The 19,924-nt window shown below is 44.2% G+C and overlaps 1 protein-coding gene across 1 annotated transcript in view; it reads left to right on the forward strand.

Moving 5' to 3' along the window:
* Positions 1–13,630, forward strand: part of luzp2 (leucine zipper protein 2) — a gene marked incomplete at both ends in the record, with an annotated part of 263,283 nt that extends 249,653 nt beyond the window's left edge. The window contains 3 exons of the mRNA XM_083653074.1: positions 3,852–3,956; positions 9,100–9,174; positions 13,520–13,630. Coding sequence (XP_083509200.1) covers positions 3,852–3,956; positions 9,100–9,174; positions 13,520–13,630 — 291 coding nt within the window. The remainder of the gene's footprint in view (positions 1–3,851; positions 3,957–9,099; positions 9,175–13,519) is intronic.
* Between the last annotated feature and the right edge of the window lie 6,294 nt (positions 13,631–19,924).

The following is a 19,924-nucleotide window of genomic DNA, read 5'->3' on the forward strand; positions in this document are numbered from 1 at the left end:
CCTGCAAAACGCACGGCACACAGCACACTGCCTTGTTCGCTGAAGCCTACAGTCGAGCAGCTTGCTGGAAGTGCGTTTTGTGAGGAGAAATAAAATGGCGATCATGGAAACGTCAGCGGAGCAGCTGCGAGCTCAGCTGGTTAGCACTTCTAGCAGACACAACAGTGTTGTGCAACAAGCAAAGGCTTACCAGATATTTCTAATACATGTCCGGTATAATCCATATAGTGCCTATAAGATCGCTGTTGCAGTCACGGAAATCCACTTAACGTCCAATTTCTACACTGGCCAGCGTCTCTGTGATCCTGTATGAAAGACGAGACCGACAAAGAAGGGGCAGCTCAGGTAACGCTGGTAAGATGTGTTGGATGTGTGAAAGGTATTAGGACAAATTATTGAAATATAAAACATTTTAAAGTAATGCAAATTTACTTTTACTTGAATGGGCTACTTTTTTACTTTTACTTGAGTAATTTCCTGGACTAGTAAATTTACTTTAACTAGGCATCTCGCGCGCTGCGTGGGCTCGCCCGCCCTGCTGCTGGCTGAGCTGGCCCTGCAGCTTGCATAATTAAACTGCTCGGCTGCTGCTCGGCCTCGCCCCCAGCTTGGCTGCTGCGTGGCCTCGCCTGCCCTATTGGCGCACGTGCAATGTCTCCCTCTGTCTCTCCCTCAGTCTCTCTCACCCTCTCTCCCTCTCCTCTCTCTCCCTCAGTCTCTCTCGCCCTCTCTTCTCTCTCCCCCAGTCTCTCTCGTGTGTCAAGTGACATCACTGATGACATAACTTATGACATCATCAGTGATTTATGACATCACTGATGGCATCATCAGTGGGACAAAAATGTATCAGTGATGTCACAATGCACAATTGCTCAAGTGACATCACTGATGACATCATCAGTGATGTCACAATGCACAATTGCTCAAGTGACATCACTGATGGCATCATCAGTGATTTATGACATCACTGATGACATCAGTGATGTCACAATGCACAATTGCTCAAGTGACATCATTGATGGCATCATCAGTGATTTATGACATCACTGATGACATCAGTGGGACAAAAATGGAAACAGAGAGAGCACAGAGAACAGAGATTGCCCACATGCTCTCTTTTATAATAATAAAGGATTTCACTAAAGTAGCAATGAGTAGGATTTGTCAGAACTCTTTCTACCTAATAAGACGGATGCCGATGTGCTGTAGACTTTACATTATTAACGTACAACCCTGTTAAAAGCCACACCACCACGGCCATGCATCGTGCATTTTTTTTTAAGTATTTTTGGCATTTCTGCTTGATTGGATGGTTTATGCTAGTGGGAGGCTGGAAGGGATCTACCCATCCCTGGGTGGTGTGTGTGTGTGTGTGTGTGTGTGTGTGTGTGTGTGGGGAAGGGGGGGTGGTTGGCATGTGACAGGGGTCCCAGGTTGGAGCGATGCCCAGGGCGCCACGGGTACATGGTGCCCCTCAGCAATGAAGCCACCGGGAGGCCCGAGGGCTTTGTGTTACACAATGTGTTACAGTACTTTTACATCACACCCTCAAATGAGAAGGATTCTGATGCCTCGTCTCTTATCTGGTGACCGTGGTGTTTCTGTTGTTGTTGCTATGAACATGCAAAACAACAGGCTTCACAACACCTGACCTGAACTGCACATGCTTGTATAGTAGACCATCCTACCGATGATTGTTTTGCCATATACTGCAAAAGTCTTGTATATTACAGTATCATATTTCATGTTGTAGTTCATTTTTGGTCATACTTTGTGTGTAAACTATGATGATATTTGCTTGGGGATGTTTGGACTATAGAAACTCTGCTAAGGGTGTTTGTTACAATGTTGCAATGGCACCACTTTGCTCAAAAAGCAACATAATTATGGGCCATAAGCCCAGACTTTCATTGTGGGCAAACAAGATACACAGAAAACAGACCATGATTAGAAATAGCGAAATGGGCCTAAATAAATAACATGTAAACTTACAAATGTATCATTTTGTCTTTGAAATTACCAGAGGGATCAAATCTAAGGAATTTAAAAGTACAGACTACCAAACATAAGCTGTGAAATTAAAGGTTGAGCAGGAACATTTGATAAGTAAATCAAGGACAGAAAGGTGTAAAAATCAATGTGTGAAATATGTTATTACTTAAAAAAAATGGCATAATCATAATTTCAGAAGCCGATAGGCTCCTTTTGAAAACCCTGAGAAATCAACGTGGTGCCCGGAGCGCACCAAGTGTCCGTCTCCATGGGAACCTGCACCTGTCAAACAATGGGGGATTGGCATAACGGAGATACAATTGATCGTACAGCACTTTCCTTGTATGATTTTGAAAATCTAAACATGATGTCTCTGAAGACAGTTATAGGAAAAGCCAAGGAGGAAGATTTCTGCACAGCATGTAAATGTCGAGATATTTCACTTCAAAATACTCGTCAAGCTGGCCTTTCTGTTAACGTTTACAATTGCTTTATACAGATCTGTCTATTTAAAGTGGCTCACTTTTCACAGCAGCTTGTTGCTGCAGCAGAGTGACTGCTCTGTACCACAATTATCTGTGTGTGTTATCTAGTTTGGAAATGAAAGTGATGGAATGGAATTGGCTGTGGTGTGTGCGTGTGTGTGTGGGGGGGGGGGTTCAACAATAAGTAATGTGAATATATTTCATATTCCGTTTTTGATGGAAGAACAGTGGACAACTACAGTATGACACTGACTTTATCTAGATTGTATTCGTTTGATATGCTTTGGGTTTCCATTGACTGGTTGCAACAAGATTCACTGGTTGCAACCTATAGACCTTTAATTGTACTAGGCATATTCCTCAGGCTGCTCATCAGTAGTGTTGGGTCAATTCTTCGAAACATGATAGTCCATCATTTTGCAGCTCTTACAGTTGCTGTAAAATCCTATAGGACCACATCCTCAGAATCATGCTCACTCTTCTCTCAAAGCTGATCTGAGTATATTTATTCAAACGCCTTAGCTGCTGCTGAGAGTTCTTACTTTTAGGTCTGACTTGGAGACCACATTTCAAGATCTTTCCCTGGCTTTATACAGTACATAATGTAGATATGAGCGCTGGGCTCTGCCTACAACTCGTACTTCAAGAGGCTGAAGAACAAATCACTGGATCATTCAAATTCTGACATTGCGTAATAACAAGCAGTTATCTTTGCCTTGTATATTTTCTTAATTTTGTCTGCTTTTTTCAAGGTATATATATTAAAAAAAACTTTAATTGGCCAAATCTTTGCCTATACTGTATATTCAAGAACAATATTGGTATCGGCATAATATCAGTATCGGCAGATATCCAAATTCAGGTATCGGAATCGGATCGGAAGTGAAAAAAGTGGATCGGTGCATCCCTAGTATTTGTAATATTACTCAAATTTAAAAGGAGTTTGTCCAATAATATTCATTACCGAGAAAAGTATTAATAATACTCGCAACCATTTCTTGGTCGCATATTACCTTCCAACAGTGATTACATTATGAGATATTTGGTTGTTAGATATTATTGGCTATGTGTTGACGTCGCAGTGTCTCAACAACTCTCTTTTTAGTTGTCAGCAATCAGTGTCTTTTGCTCCCACTGCAGTCCGTTGTGAAATATAAAATTAATAATATGTGAAGAGTCCTTTCATGCATCATTTATTGACTATGAATAAATAAACTGAATATAGATTAAATGTATGTATGTATGTATAGATGAAACGGTTGACTCTGACTCTTAACCATTCGAGGCCTCCATATCCACTGCTGTTTCTACATTTGCATACTTTATCTCCCCACCCATAAGCTGAGATTTTCTCTTTTTTTTTTTTTTTTACAGGATATCTCCAAAGTTCAGAGAATTGTCACAGCCAGTAAATCACCCGTGAACATCGGAGTAATGAGGAGAGAGAGCGGCGGAGTCAAAGACTGCCAGATGGAAAAGGTGAGCCTTTAGAGTAATTAAACTATAATAGCCTATTTTGTGACCCGCGGGCCTGAATACATCAGGTTCATCTGTTCATTGAATTCCTACTTAATTTCCTCATCAGAAATCAGACAGGCCACTTCTGCTCCAAGTGTCTTCTGCAGGTTTGATAATGGGAGAACTTTACTGCGACATGTCTCAGCTTGCACTTTTCCCCATCCTCACCGATGGTCACAGGTGTTGCCTGTTTCCAGAGAGGGCCCTGTCGCCGCCGGCTGTCGCGGCAGTACACGTTTTCCTTTGGCTGCTATTCTCACCTCGTGTAGCCCCGCCCACTTGACCCGTTTGTGTTACAACTTCCTGTTCAAAACGCCGGCGGTTTTACCTCGTCAAACCAGAGATGGTCTCTCTGGTCACATAGTGACTCACTGGAAGCAGGCTGCGGGGGATAAGCTCTGCCAACAGGAAGTGTAAATACAATCGGTTTCCGATTGGGTTTACACTTCCCGTTAGTCTCTCAAGGTGAATAGTTCAGTGAGTTTTGGTCGTAGCGTGATAAGACTAATGCCATTGGAATCTGGATTCTCAGCTTTCATTTGACATCTTGGACTCTTACTGGCGCAAACAAACCCCAACGATTACCACCGATTGGTCTCTGGATTTCTGGATTTGAAGCCTTGAGTTTCGCATTTTGACCGTCGCCGTCTTCTTTTAGCCAGAAGTGACCATAGCAATCTGCCTGATCACTGTGCAGGCGACCTGTGAATCACACTGCAAAACATAGTTTATTTTACTTGGGGGAAAAAACACCACCATAGTGCACTAAAGAAGACGTGAAACTAGCGATTGAGACCATAAACTCATTAGGGAAGTGTTTACTGAGCTAATAGAGTACCGAAGGGATGACGTATTTTTGTAGGCTTAAACCAGAAATCGCCGCCATTTTGGTTCATCAGGGGGAAAGTCTATGGCGTTTTAGAATGGGGATTTCACTTAAATGCATCCAATAAGGTCTGTGGTTATGTCTTTTGAAGCGTTTTCTAAAAATCGTGTTTAAAAAAAGAACGCATTTACGTTTCAAAAGTCATAAAAGTGAGTCACGTGCGTGAAGATGATCCTGCTGAACCCAAATTACCGCTCCCATAAACCTTTGTTAAATCCCCATAGACTTTTCCCCTGACCAACCCAAGCGCTACCTCCAGACTCAATCCTGCAGTGCTCTATAAAGCTAGGGTGAAGACCGGTCACCCCCCTCCCGTGCAGTTCTTATGAATGCTGCGACTAGCTATAGAAACCGTGTTTTTTTGTTTTATTCTGTTTTTGTACCAGGCTGTACACATGTTTATTTCTGCTGTAACGTCGGGCATTTTAACATGGGGGTGAATGGGGAATGACTCCCTTTTGGAGCCAGCCTCAAGTGGGCGATTCGAGGAACTGCAGTTTGTGTCGGCACTTCCGCAGAGCTTTGTTTGGAGTAGCTTTATTAACCCAGCTGAGAGGGAGTTTAGCGCTTTTGCTGAAGGACACTTTGAAAGTAAGTTGGGGAGTTAGCAGCAGCATCGCTCATTCATCTCTCCGAGTGAGATGTTTGTCAGGGAATTGAGTCTCCTTACACTCACACAAGGTTGCCTCTGGAGCGCTCGGTGAGCTCAGGACGTGCGTCTCTCCAGCGCCGCTGTCAACACAGAGAGGATTTGAAGAATGCAAGGAGAGCAAAATGGAGTCCATAAGGCTTTTTGACATCTGGCTATCAAGAATTATTACAGATGTGAGGCGGGAGACTGCTGCAGACAGGCGGGTCCTACAGGGACACAAAGGAAATCACCAGGCTGTGGAAAACGGCATCAAATAGATTGTTCCTTAACTCATTGAATGCCAATGACGACAGCTGTCGTCAATTCAAATACTGACGTAGAGTGCCAATGACGACGGTTGTCGTCAATTGCGTTTTTTGACGGTGGGACGTGGATCAGTCCCTGATACATCTCTGGTACAACTATTGTAGCTATTGGAGGTCTATAACCTATTTTACAGAACCCTTAGGTGGCGACAGTGCTCTCCACATAACAGAAAGGCAAGGAAAAAACAAAGAAGAAGTCGTTATGGAAACGGAAATCGCATCGCATCCGTATGCATCGATATGCTGAAGCACGTTACTGCAGCTGTGCCTGCAGCAGCCAATCTGCTCCCACAATTGAGCCGCTCTGTGTCGGTTGCGACAGCACATCCGCACATCCACACCGTGGAGTTATTATTCTCAACTGGAAGCATCGTTGCCGGTGACAAACACACGCGGAACGCTGTAAAAAAGCTGCACCCTTCACTGTGCGCACAGCAAACTCAGCAGAGAGCCACCACAGACAGGAGGAGGAGTGTGCAGTTGAGGCGAGGCGGGGCGGGGCGGGGGGGGGGGGGGGGGGGCACGCAGAGCAGCACGCAACACCCAGACAGACCCAGGCAGCAGGACAGGATTGACAAACGCAAGCCAGAATATCCGATGCCCACCAGCAGCAAATCAAGACCAGCAAGAAGCTGCAACCAGCAGCGCACGCAGGGGCCAGCGCTGCTGGTTGTAGCTAAAAATATTATTCTGCCAAACAAAATTCCCTGGCCTAAACTGTTTTATTGAAGGAAATTATTTTTGAGGTGTGACTACATTAGAAAAGATTAGCTTCAGAGTCAGTGTGTGCTTGAAATGTTTAATTTCACAAAAGGCCAATTATCTCAGCTTCTAGAAAAAAATTACTTTTTTTGGATGAATCAAGCTATCTTCTCCGGCTCATAACTAAAGAACGGAAAATGGGATCAATAAACTTTTTTTTGCAGATGATAGAATAGAGTCTCATCGTTCTTTGTGCGTGTTCAGTGTTTACATAGTAATATCACACAATATTCTGTGGGCCTCGAGAAATCACTGAAAACGCTCTGAAACTCTGGCACTGGGAGCGTCCGTTCTCCAAAAGTGGCTGGCACTCAATGAGTTAATGAAATCACGCCAAAAACAATTTACAAAAAAACCGGTGTCCCATAATTTACGATATCGTTCTGGCAGCGGTTGTAAGAAGGGAGAATCCTGAAGCAACAGGGAGACGCATGCGGATACAGATAAGAAGGGACACATTCCAAACGGAGACTGTTGATATTGTGTTTACACATCGGGACCGCCGCATCTCCCCTGTCCTATCTCCCAGCAGGCTCGGAGCGAATAAGGCAGAGACGATTTCTACCAGCTCGGAATAATTTGCAGCTTCGACTTCAATTTGAAAATTAAATGCGATCGGTTTCGCCGCAATCTAAGGGACGACTTCCTTCTTAGAGAGAGGAGGACTCGCACTTCTTGTCTTTTGAAATAAATGATATGTTTCGTGCGAAATGCGTTCGCCTCGGGGACCGGCGAGCGATGATAACGAGAAACTACAAACTAGGCTTTGTTCACCTCGGGTTCGCCGGCTCTCTAAGAAAGCACTTGTCCTATATAACTGTTAGATGCATCCAAAACGTTCTCCTCAGTACAGCAGGTTGGCTCCAGCAGGGATGTGAATCCGCAGCTCGCCTGGTAAGATCAGCGAGAGAGCAACCATGATTAATGGGGGGGATGGCTCTGTGATGTTGCGGCTGTGTTTCAGGAATGTCCCCAGATATGAACCAATGCTTTTCTCTGTCATCACGTTAGCAGCTTCCTGTATTCCACAGTCTCTGGACACGGCCCGACACAGTTCTGGATCAACACTATCTGTCCTTTTTCCGCTCGTGCGTTTCGAGCATGGAGCAATGTTTGGACATTAGCAAATGATATACGCACTGAAGTGCCACCGCGCATCTGCACCTGCAGTGCTGCGCCATTAGTCACATAGTGCAGTGGTTCTCAAATTGGGGTCCGGGGATGTTCAGGGGTCCTCGAGGGGGTTCCAGGGGGTCCCAAGCCATGAGGGGAATCATTTATTTTCACTATAATTCCATACATAAGTAACACAATAACAGAATGTATGATTATTTTGGTCATGGGTTTCATACACTTTCTGTAATAAAACATCTACAATCACGATTATTAACAGATTGTGGACCCTGGGATAAAATTGTATCAAATTGGGGTCTGTAATTTGTGTCGGTTTACGTGAAAATGTTTGAGAAGTGTGTGTGTGTGTGTGTGTGTGTGTGTGTGTGTGTGTGTGTGTGTGTGTGTGAGAGATAGAGAGGGGGGGGGGGGGTACTGTAGACTTGCATTAGCCAGCTGCAGATATATATCTACGTCTGGTGCACACCTCTTGAAAAGTGGTTAAGGACCACCCACCTAAGACCAGAACAAACAGACATACGAATTGACCAACCACAGGTGACATGACGCAACTCGTGGGGCGGTACAGTTTGAACGATGCAACGATGCACCCCGAGAGCCGGACTTCCGTAATAGCTCGGCCAATCGGATTTCACCAGGGGATTTCTCCTGGCTTGATCTCCTTGATTTAAAAAAAAACTAATATTAATTTTTATTTATTTTACTTATTTATTTTAGTATTTTCACAGTCTAGTTTACCGGTAAATTTGTATTTCAATTTACGACAATGTTTTTTTTTTTTTATACCTTTTTGTCTTTTTTAGTTTATCCTCGTAGAAGACTTGCACTGTTCAGCAGTGTGGTTTGCAATGCGTATTGAACCTAGACGATTCGGTACAAATACACATATTGTAACACTACCGTAAAACACGTAAACATCTGAATCTGAGTACGAAACTCCTCCACACCCGTCTTGTAACATTTACCTGAATGTTACATGGGAGCAAAATGACAGCAGGAAAACGAGTGACATTGCTTGTAGCCGTTAGAGGAGGTGGGAAGTGGATATTTGGTCGATAATGGCAGTACAGTACTGTATGTAACACGCTGTGAGAACAAGAGCCCTGATACAACGTTGTTTTCCCAGTACACATATAAACAGCTTAACCTAATTATTGTCCTAACGAGCGCTATAGGGATGCTAATTGGATGATTCCATGCATGGAAAAGTAGTCAATGAAACATATGTGCGTTAATACATGGCCATGCTGTGAACATGAACGGGCCCTAATAATGACACTATAATGGGCCTTTTCGCGATATACCCCTCTGTCACAACTTCCCAGCATGCACTGCACACTGAGCTATGTCCCTCCCCTCCTGCAGACTGCGGGAGACTGTTTCCAGAATCAGACGGAGGCGTCGCCTGTGGAAAGTAAAACGCTACCGGAGCAACAGCAGGTGAGCTTCAATTAAGACGTCTTTATGGAAATAATGTTGTTTTGTTTTGTTGTTAGGTCTGTCCCACAAGGAATTGTTAGGGGGGGGGGGGAAATTTATCTTTCAAAGTTACATGAACTAGTGCAGTCGATCGGCCAAATGGTTCTCGAGCTATATGAAAGCCGTGTTCCGATTGGTAGAATTGCACACAATCCGACACTGCACTTTCTTGGGTCGCCAGCAGTGCGGTTTGAAGTTGATCGGATGAAAGGTTCTTGAGATAGACCATTTTTTGTGTTGCCATTAGGTGGCGCTATGACTATGCGCATGTCCAAATTGCACGAAATTTGGCAATGCACTCTGTCGGCTCCCCAGCAGCGCACCCGGCAAGTTTTGAAGTCGATCGATCGGACAAGCGGTTCTCGAGAAACCACTTTTTATGTTGCCAGTAGGTGGCGCTATGACTATGCACGTGTCTGAACTGCATGAAATCTGGCACCACACTCCGTTGGGTTCCCAGCAGCGCACTCCCCGTGTTTGAAGTCGATCCGACGAACGGTTCTCGAGCTATGCGAAGGACAACAAGGTTTCCCAATAGCTGATTTGTTAGGATCCATAATAGCTGACATTGAATAATACTATTGTTCCTGGGGTCCTCACAAGGCAGCAAATAACAATAAAAGAAAAGAAAACAAGCAATGGTGAGATGCGAGAATGCTTCAAATAACAATAGTAATGAAAAAGAGAGAAGGAAACAAAATCAATTCCAACTAAATCCGGTGATGAAAATGTAAAGAATTTGGTGCAAATGCGGTGCTGCTGTTCATTGTATTTGTTTTAAACATTTCCATATGGAAATGTTACAGTGGATAGCTGTAGTGTGATCACGTCACACAGAAATGCAGAGAAAGGAAGACGAAAATAAAATAATGTGACTCACAAGTTCCATTGTGGAGATTCTGAGTCGTTATTTTCCGAGGCAGCGACTGCAGGTCTGTTACGTGCGAGAATGTGACAGAATAAATACACGTTGAGAAAGAAGCAACCAATCTGCGTCGCCGTAGCAATGTGACCTCCAGCATGTGATCGTGGATGCCCTGCCAAAAGCCCATGCATAACTGCCTCCTTGATCACGCTGAACTGACTCACACCTGTTAGGACGTGGCAGATGGCGTGGCGACACAATGCATCTCATCTCCATGCAGGGCAATACTATGTAACTGAGCAAGCGCCTTGCATCCTAAGTGGCCGCGTTCCATTTTTAGATGCAGACTTTTACTGTTTGCACAAGAATGTACAAGAATATTTTGCTCTCAAAGAAATCTCGTCCGGGTAGCGTGGCGGTAGATTCCCTGCCTGCGCGAACCTGCGACCCTCGTGTTACCTCCGGCTCGGTCGGGCGTCCATACAGGCACACGATTGGCAGCGGCATCCGTCGTATTTCTGACTTTCTAGAATCCATTAAAAATGTAGAACCATGCAAGCGACAATGGAACATTGTAATGGAGTGATTGGGAGGAAAAGCAATCGAAAAATCCACTTATGCAACAATGTGTAATTGAGGCGTACCAGATATACAGTACAGTGGCCTACTAAATATCTTCCCATTTTGTTGAGATTCAAATCAAAATTATTTAAAGAAATATATATATATCTATATATTAATGGCATTTGTTCTCAGCAAGTATTTTACTTTATCAATGTAAATATATTATTTCTTTAATAAACATGGGAATCTTCAGAATGGTTGTAATTCTGCCCATTTTGCTATTCAAGACAATAACGAGGCAACTCCCGTTTATGTAAATCAGATTTTAGTATGGAAAGAGGGCTGCACTTCTGAATATTCAAACAAAATATGTTTATCTTATGTCATTTGCATTCAGGTCCCAAGGTATTAAAATAAAAATAAAGTCCCACCCACCCACCCAACTCAACTGACTGAGTTTTATGAGCATTTTTGTGTCTTTATTTATTATTTGCATGTGATATTTACCCCATTAATGTCCATATTAAAGACAAGAGAAAGTATTCACCTTTGTCACCACTTCTCCTTCTCTGTAGGGGCAGGAGAGCGATGTTTTCTTTTGACATCCTGGAACACAGGAACTGGAATTATAAATTAGGACACAGTAGGAATTTGGGATGAAAATATGATATAATGAATATATTAAATTAATGAATGCAGGCAAATTGCCCTTGAGGGCATTTTGCCCAAATTAAACTAGGAGTGTTTTATGTAGTATGCAAACTGATTCAGCATTTCTGCACAGACAGTGAATCTTGCTCACCACTCCTTTTAGAAAGTTCATTAACTTCTCAACCCCATCTCTTTGTTGGATGAGAAACTGGCCTCAGAGCAGTAGTGCTGCTAACATGTCGATTAAAATGTAACAGTGACTATATGAAATCTCTATTGGCTGGTAGGATCTGTATTTGTTTGAAAGCAACTCGTTTGCTTCTCTGCTGCTGACATCATGTAGCGCTGCTGCTTATAACAAATGTGAACAGGAGGAGGATGGTGCCGGGTCCTTGGAAATCAATCTCCATGCTGCCATTACAAGTCTAAGGTTTTACTAGTGCGAAATAACATCAACAAAGCCTGTGAGTCCACTCATTACTAGTCTGACTGGGTTGAAGCAGCATGGTGGACTTAGCTCTACTCTCATTGGTGCCGACCATTTCAGTCGGTGCCGGATGGAAATCCCATTCCGCTCCCTGCAAGCTCTGCAATTGGCTCCGACCCGCTCGATCTGACTGCGGCTGCGACCATATTTGGATTTCCTTTCCATGCCCCCCCCCCGCGTCGAATCTGTATGCTTCTGCTGCTGTACGTGTTGAATCTGCTGAGCTCAAATGCCTGCGCCGCTGCCTTTGAAACTATAACGACAGCAGCGCTAGTCGCTAGCTCGTTGCTACACGCTGAAAACGATTGATGTCGTGGATTATGCTATGAAGCCAGCCTGCATGGTACGTTCGGTGGATGGCTGTAAACAGCCTTTTTCCTCTCTAGTCCACGGTGAAAGCGTTCCCAAGTGAGGCAAGTGAGACTAACTCATTACAGACCATCACTCACTGAATCAAATTAGTCAAAAAAAGTACGGGTGCCAGTTTTAACACATTGAACTAAATATTTTTATAATTACATGATTGGCAAATTATTTTATAAGGTCAAACAGTTTCTCAGACAGATTCACGGATTCCGTTTCACGCTTCTCTCCGACTGAAAGTGATGAGATAAATGTAGTAGCGCCGCACGCTCGTTAGTAAGCCAGGTGATAGAACTGACAGTAGCCCACTGCCAGCCAGGCAGAGTGATGCTCAACACAGTCACTTGCAAGCAGCCTGCGAGCCTAAAGACATCCACCAATGTGACAATGGTAAACACCCAACAGATGTTTTCACGTTGGGGAATTGGTTTATAGTGCCTGTCTAAAGTGCTTAAATATGTCAATACCGCTGAAATGAAATTGAAATTATTTAAAATACCAAAGCAAAAATTGCTTTCCAATATAATAATACATTGGAAGCCTGTTCTTTTTCTTTCTCAACCTGTCTTGAGAATGTCAGAAGGAGAGGAAATGTGTTTTTTAAATATATTTTCCTCTTGAATTGCATTGTGTTTGGAGGTGCCACTGAATTGGAAATGGACCACTGTGGCCCCCTGTAACTAGCATGGGGGGGAAGAGAGAGCATGGCCTCTGCTCTCTCTTCCCCTCCCTTTCCCTGCTCTCTCCCCACCTCCTCCCTTTCCCTGCTCTCTCCTCCCCCACATTCCCCTGTTCCCTCCTCCCCCCCTCCCTTTCCCTGCTCTCTCCTCCCCCACATTACCCTGTTCCCTCATCCACCCCTCCCTTTCCCTGCTCTCTCCTCCCCCACATTACCCTGTTCCCTCCTCCACCCCTCCCTTTCCCTGTTCTCTCCTCCCCCACATTTCCATCCCCCTTTCTCCCTCTCTCTCTCTGTCTCTCTCTATTATATGAATGTTCAATCATGTTGTCATTATCACTACTGTAATTGCTATTGTTGTGTCAGCTAGATTCAGCTAGACATATTCTCTGTGAAGTCCTCTGAGACATGCTTGTGAATTAGGGCTATACAAATAAACTTGACTTGACTTGGCCATCTGTGCTAAGAAATGGCCTGATTATTATGCCCAGTAATGGCAATGAATGGTTAACTATCAACATGATTTTGAAATGGAGGAAATCTATGCAAGTTGTTCCACTTAATTAGTATCCCAATGATACTCTATGTAAGTGTAGTCACCCCCCCCCCCCCAGATGACAGAAGACCAGATGTCTGCTGTGGAATATTATTGTGTCAGTCTTGCCCATAATGAATCCTTGCCTTCTGAACCTCACAGCAGAGGAGCCAAGCGCAGATTGGAAAAGTCGACACAAAGCTCTCACATGACAGCGAGGAAGCAGAGGGGGGCGGCAGCAGCAAAACGACAAAGCCACAGCCATCCGACTGAGCGGACGGACAGCATCTCAACCCCGGAGCTGCAGCAACCCCCTGCGCTGCCTCCTGGAGGATCTTTCGAAGAGCACACACTCGCACACTCACACACAAAACAACAAACGCGTGCGCCAACACACATGCACACACACATACACACACACACACACATGCACACACGCACACACACACACACCCTCACACACACACACACACACACACACACAGTTACACATACGCATATCAACATTGTTTGCAAAAGCTGAGACACTGGAATTGTCAACAAGTTTCTCGACAAACTCCGTAGTAAAATGGCATGCATTCTAGAATTCTTTTCAAGGTAGCAATGGCACTGGTAACTTGTTTGATGATCGTTCATTAATTTGTTGTTTACTCAATTGAGTTGTTTTTTCTGAGTGAGGACACTGCTTTCTAAATGTGTGATCTTTATAGAAAAATCCCTTTGTACTGGTGAGGTCTGACACTGTACCCTGTGATGATAAGTACACCAATTGACGACGGGAGAGAAGAAAAAAAAAATCGATACTGTTAATACCCAACTTAGAATATTGTTTGTCACTCATTGTAGCCAGGTTAATTTTACTCCTCCACGTTTTGAAATATAGAGGCTCAAAGTTGGCTGGCCAACTGTTCAACATTGAATATTTCTGTGCTCTTTCTGCCTTTAAACACTCCAGAGGCGCAGAGCCAAAGACTCACACTGGGTCGTCTCCCTGAGAATGTGCCATGCACTGAGTAGTTACTCCTAGCTACATTTATCCGTCTTCTTTGACCTTTCTGTGTCCTTTCAATAAACTGTCATTTTCAGTAAATGTGTGAAGAATAAATTGTTATTTGTGGGAAAGAAATGAGTGAGTATGTTTCTAATCAATAGATGAAAAGGTTGCCCTAAACAAAGACTGAACTGAATATTAAGTCTTATTTGTGCAATTAGAAAAAGTGATGTTGTTCCAAAGTGAACATATAGCACATAATCTGCAGTGTGTTCTCTGGTATGTTCAGTAAAAGTGAGATCAAGCTGTTTAGAGCAGAGGTTCTCAAATGTTTTTCAGCCAAGACCCCTTATAAGATAGAAAATATACCGGGGACCCCCTCATTCTGATTTGTGATTTTGGGCTCAGCTTGTTTCCACGGTAACGTGCTTGACTTTTAAATTGATAGGTTTGTCAGATTAGAATGTAATCCATGAACCATTTTAGATTTAAAGCATAACATATTTTCGTTGAACTATGAAGCTTTTATGCACTCCCCCCCCCCACCCCCCCTTTCCTGAAAACTTTTCGCGGACCCCCTGGCAAAGTGCCATGGACCCCCATTTGAGAACCACTGGTTTAGAGTGTGTAATTGGATGTCTTTTTTCCTCTGAATTTGGCCTTACCAAATTTCCAGATTTCATTTGAATTTAGTTTAGTTGATAAATCATTGAACTCATAAGTATAAAATGAAACAAGAAATGCACCCATTTCACTCCCTGAAAGCTAACCGAGAGAAGGTATACTTTCAAATTTGTAAATGTGTAAATTAGCTTTTCTGTAGAGATATTGCTACAGAACAGACTGATATCCCAATGTTGGACCAAACATGCTTTGTCTGTCCTCCGACTTTTTAAAAACGTCATCCAAATCTTGAGCGACACGACTACATAACGCGTACATGTCTGACGTTCCTGACTCATGTGTGTGGTTCTTCTCTCTTTGGGTTTTTAAAGCGGCTTAGTGATCACAGCATCCCCCCCCTCCCTTATGTGACATTTGGTGCCGTCACAGGATCCAAGAGTGGCCATGCTGGAAAGCGTAAGAGGACAGGTGCACGACTCTATTTTAGCCCTGCGATCCATCTTTCTTTCTTTTTTTTGCTGCAAGTTTGAGTACCTCCTCCAGGTCGTGCTGAGAAGCCGACAATAGGGCCAGGATTTGGAGACCCATGGCGGCCATAACAGCCAAGAACTGCCGGCGTCTGCAGCTACGGAGGAGATGAAAGATGAAAGAAGCCACTATGAAGTACACAGAGTGGGATTGGATCAACGCCCAAAAAGAAAATTGCATGTTCATTTCGCAGCCTCCCATTCATACACGGCTTGTTTGGAAGCAGACAAGTATTGTGTTTTTCTAATTCTTCTGGCAACACTTCTAGCCGAGCTATACAATATTGTTTTTCCTGATTTTTTTTATCCCATTTTTATCCCCCATTAGTGCTAATTTTAATGTATTTATCCTGGTTGCTGCTCCACCCTCTGCCGATCTGGGGAGAGCCAAAACTGGCTCCATGCTTCCTCCGAGACATGGGCAGTTAGCCAGCCGCTTCTTTTCACCTGACAGGGGGAAGCTTCACCGGTAGGACATAGCACGTGGGAGGATCACGCTATTCCAACGAGTTCCCCTCCCTCCGAACAGGCGCCCCTGACGACCAGAGGAGGAACCACATCAGCGACCAGGATATTGCATGTTTTGGTGTGGTGGGGTTCCTATATGAAGGAAACCCCCAGGGGGCACGGGGAGAACATGCAAACTCCACACAGAGATGACGACCCCACCCGGGCGGTGGGCACTCAGGGACATGCGGACGGGCACGGGCACGCACTCCTTCAGCGCTCAGAGCGTCCCAGGTGGGAATCGAACGCAGGACCTTCTAGCTGTGAGGCGACGGCGCTTACCACTGCGCCACCGTGCCCCCCCCCCCAGCCGAGCTATACAATAAACCTGTTTTGAAATGCACTTGACCATTGGGGAAAACAAAACTCTGCTGCCTATTGTAAAGATAATACAAATTAATGTTAGTGCAATATGCTTGACAGTCTAGCAGAGGCAGGCCATTAGAATCCTCAGGCCACCTATAAATCCAGACTGGTTCCCCCCGTGCTTCTCCTTACGCAATAAGAAATGGGGGAAAATAGCTGTGTGGCTATAAGTTTCAAGACGGCAAAGGTCGGCTATATTGTGCCAATGAATTAGCCGTCGCTAGTCGCTACTCTAAACACACAGAGCTAATTAAACTCTCACTCTAATTACACAGCCCGGAGCATCCTCTTCTTATTTCTTCTGCTGTCGGGGTGAAACGGAAACACATGAGTGACTGCAGCGTCTTTATAGAGCGAGTATAAGGGGCTGCGCCCACTTCACCGCCGCTCCTTTAGCACAGCTCCTAAAACTGAGGCTTATCAAAGAGAGGCAATGACTTTAATGAGGTGGATGGGCTGTGAGGGAAAAGCACCTTTACCTCAGCAGAGGGACATTGGCCAAAGTAAAAATGGGGGAGAATCAGAAAAAATATAATAATAATAATAATAATACTTATGATGATAATAATAATAATAATAATAATAATAAACATATTTGCAAATATATTTATTTATTTTTAGAGTATACAATTGTTTATGAATTTATATTTTGGGCTCATGCATCAGTACGAAAATACCCCTCCCATAAAACTTTTTTTTTACAGGCCCCCAGGGCAGAAATATGCAGGAAAAGGTGGCATTCTAAATGGGCGTTCAACACCTGTGACATCACTTGTTGCTGGACGTTCTGCTGGGGCTGAGACAGAGACAGGGATGCAAACTCATGGAGAGTGGAAAAAGCTGCCAGATGCCAGGGCAGACGGACAGAAAACCACTCGGAAATCTTTTCGGGATGGAAAAGGATGACTGCCACCTAAAGGTGACTAGTTTGCATCCCTGTGACATCACAGGTGTACAGTTCCATCTCAGGAACAGCGCCCCCTGTCTAGATGCAGCTCTTAGTCTAGTGGAAATGGCAGAGCTTAGATCAGCAGCCTGCTTCCGTGAAGTCAGACTACCTCCTTCATATCCCTACTGTAGCTACGGCCCTTTCATTCATCACTAAACTCACTAAACGTCCCTGACTGACTGTCCTGACTTTTCCGCTTATGACCCTGCGGGGGCGCTGCAATCAACGCTGCAATCAACATGATATGCAATCACGAAATACAGCATGTCTAAGTAGAAAGCCACATCAACACTATTTATAAACCGTGAACAGCGTTCCTACTCTGACACTGACATGTGTGACTTGTCACATACACATTTGGAGTAGCTGTGACAAAATATTGCTACATTATGGGAGGAAACAGCACATCTACATGTCGGCGAACTGCAACTCAATCAGCTTTCTTCACTCATTTTCATACACTAGGTGTACAATTTGATATAAGAGCAGCAGACACACCAAGTCATCCTCTATCTGTAGGACTGTTGGTTTGAAAGAGAACTGGAAATGGCAGTTGAAGCAGAGCTTAAATACTGCTTTGTCGGTGAAAATGAATAAAAAATAACTAAGAAAATCCAGCCCATCTGTCGACCATTCCTCTACCATTTGCTGACCAGACCGTTTTTTGATCATCTCCCAAGTAACGCCTTGAGGTACAATGTCATTTTTCAACCCATCTCTAATACTGGCGTTTTTGAAAATGTCAGCCATTTTCTCAATCGCTAACGGCTTTCCCGCACATCTGACCAAGTGTAGGTTACGTCTCTTTCAACGTCATCCTTCAAAGTCGAGGAGCATTTCGAGGGCGAGGTCAGTCCTCGGTCAGGTAATCGGAACAGTGAAGATTCTCACATTTGACGAGCTCTCGAGGCCGTAGTTACAGTATGTGACCTTCCACTCGACTCGTCAGAAACCACTTCAAACCAAATCACTTGAGGCCAGATGTCATCTTATGTTGTGTATCTAAATGTACCACTACAGTAGCTGTGACATGCTGTGAGACAACACCTCAATCATCTCACTATGATGTTCATCGACAGTGGGGCGCGGAGGGGAGGGGGGGGGGGGGGGGGGGGGGGGGGGGCGGTGGTGGACAATTTTAAGGACCCCTGAGTGGCCTCAGGGGTCCTTAAGATCTCTTACATTCGTCGGCCGTAATGATTTTCAGAGGCTGTAGCAGCAGGCTCATTTTTGAAGGTACTGTACGTGTAGAAGGTAGAAGACCTGGTGGTACCAACCATGTGAATGCTAGCTTGTCGCGAGGGGGGTTTGTTGGGCTAAATTTAGGCAAGGCAAAAACTGGCATGGCCAAATGAAAAGGGGTTCCTTCACCTCTTACCTCAGGATATCTGAATGATGCTCCACTAATGGGTCTTCCCTTTGCAGACATGCCCACTTTATGCTAAGCTTTGGCACGCTTTGCATGCAGTACCTATAAATGTTATTTTCGTCTCTTCTGTTTGAATATCTCTGCATACCGGGGTCCCTGAACAGCCTTGGAATTGCATAAATGAGGTCGGACTGGAACGCTGAGACTCTTCTCGTAGATTCAATGAGCCCAGTTGGATTCATCATGTGTGATGATGATGTTAGTTCCCATAGTAACCGTTTCATCGTAGCGAGAGCGTTTTTTCAAACTTGACCTCACTGTATAAAATTGTGACCTCTAGGATAATCACAGCCTCATGACACTTTACAGAAACAAACTAGAGACGCAGGGAATTCAGGGCATGTAGGGCTTTAGGTATATTGACAATAATGGGATTTATTTTCTTCTTGTTTTTTTCAAATTTTTTATAGAAGAATATACGAACAAGACAAACAGGCTCAGACACAGGAAAAGAAAGGGAAAAAAACATGCATACCTCATTGACATTCAACAATACAACATGGTGCTATCAGCCGCATAAGGCGCTTATGTGTTTATAAGAGATTATCGTGTACCTGGGATCCCGCCTAAGGGGTCCATGGGATACCAGCCGGGCGAGCCATCCATCATCCCCAACCTCAGTCACTTATCATTCTTAACCTCATCAAAGTAGGTCAATAACGGGTCCCAGATATCTGAGAACCTTTTAAGCGCGTTGGTTCTCAGGGACCTGAGTCTCTCCATCTGTAGAACAGAGATCATGTCCATCAGCCACACCCGAAAAGAAGGCGAAGAGGAGGACTTCCACTCCGAGAGGAGCCGAAGATGGCGAGTTCTGCCTCCGGCTGTAGGGTAATTTTGTAGGCCCTTGGAGTACCAGTCAAATATTTTGTCCCAGAATCCTGTTAATGAAGGGCAGAACCAAAAGGCATCAGATAGTGTGCCCTCTGACGCCTGACAATAATGGGATTTCTGAGCAATTTGCAGAACAGAAGTGCTCGCCACCCAATCGCCAAATGATGCAATTCTTGCAGAAATTTACAAATGTCAAATGTTTTTGATACCAAATCACTGCATGAATTTTAGGAGCACTCAACTGACGCATTAATAAGCTTTACTGTATATGTCAGAAATATGACGTACTTTGTATTTCTGTACTTCTATACTTTGTACTTGCTTTGTGGTCGATTTATCC

The sequence above is a fragment of the Poromitra crassiceps genome (assembly GCF_964638095.1).
Source record: "Poromitra crassiceps genome assembly, chromosome: 16".
Classification (NCBI taxonomy): Eukaryota; Metazoa; Chordata; class Actinopteri; order Beryciformes; family Melamphaidae; genus Poromitra; species Poromitra crassiceps.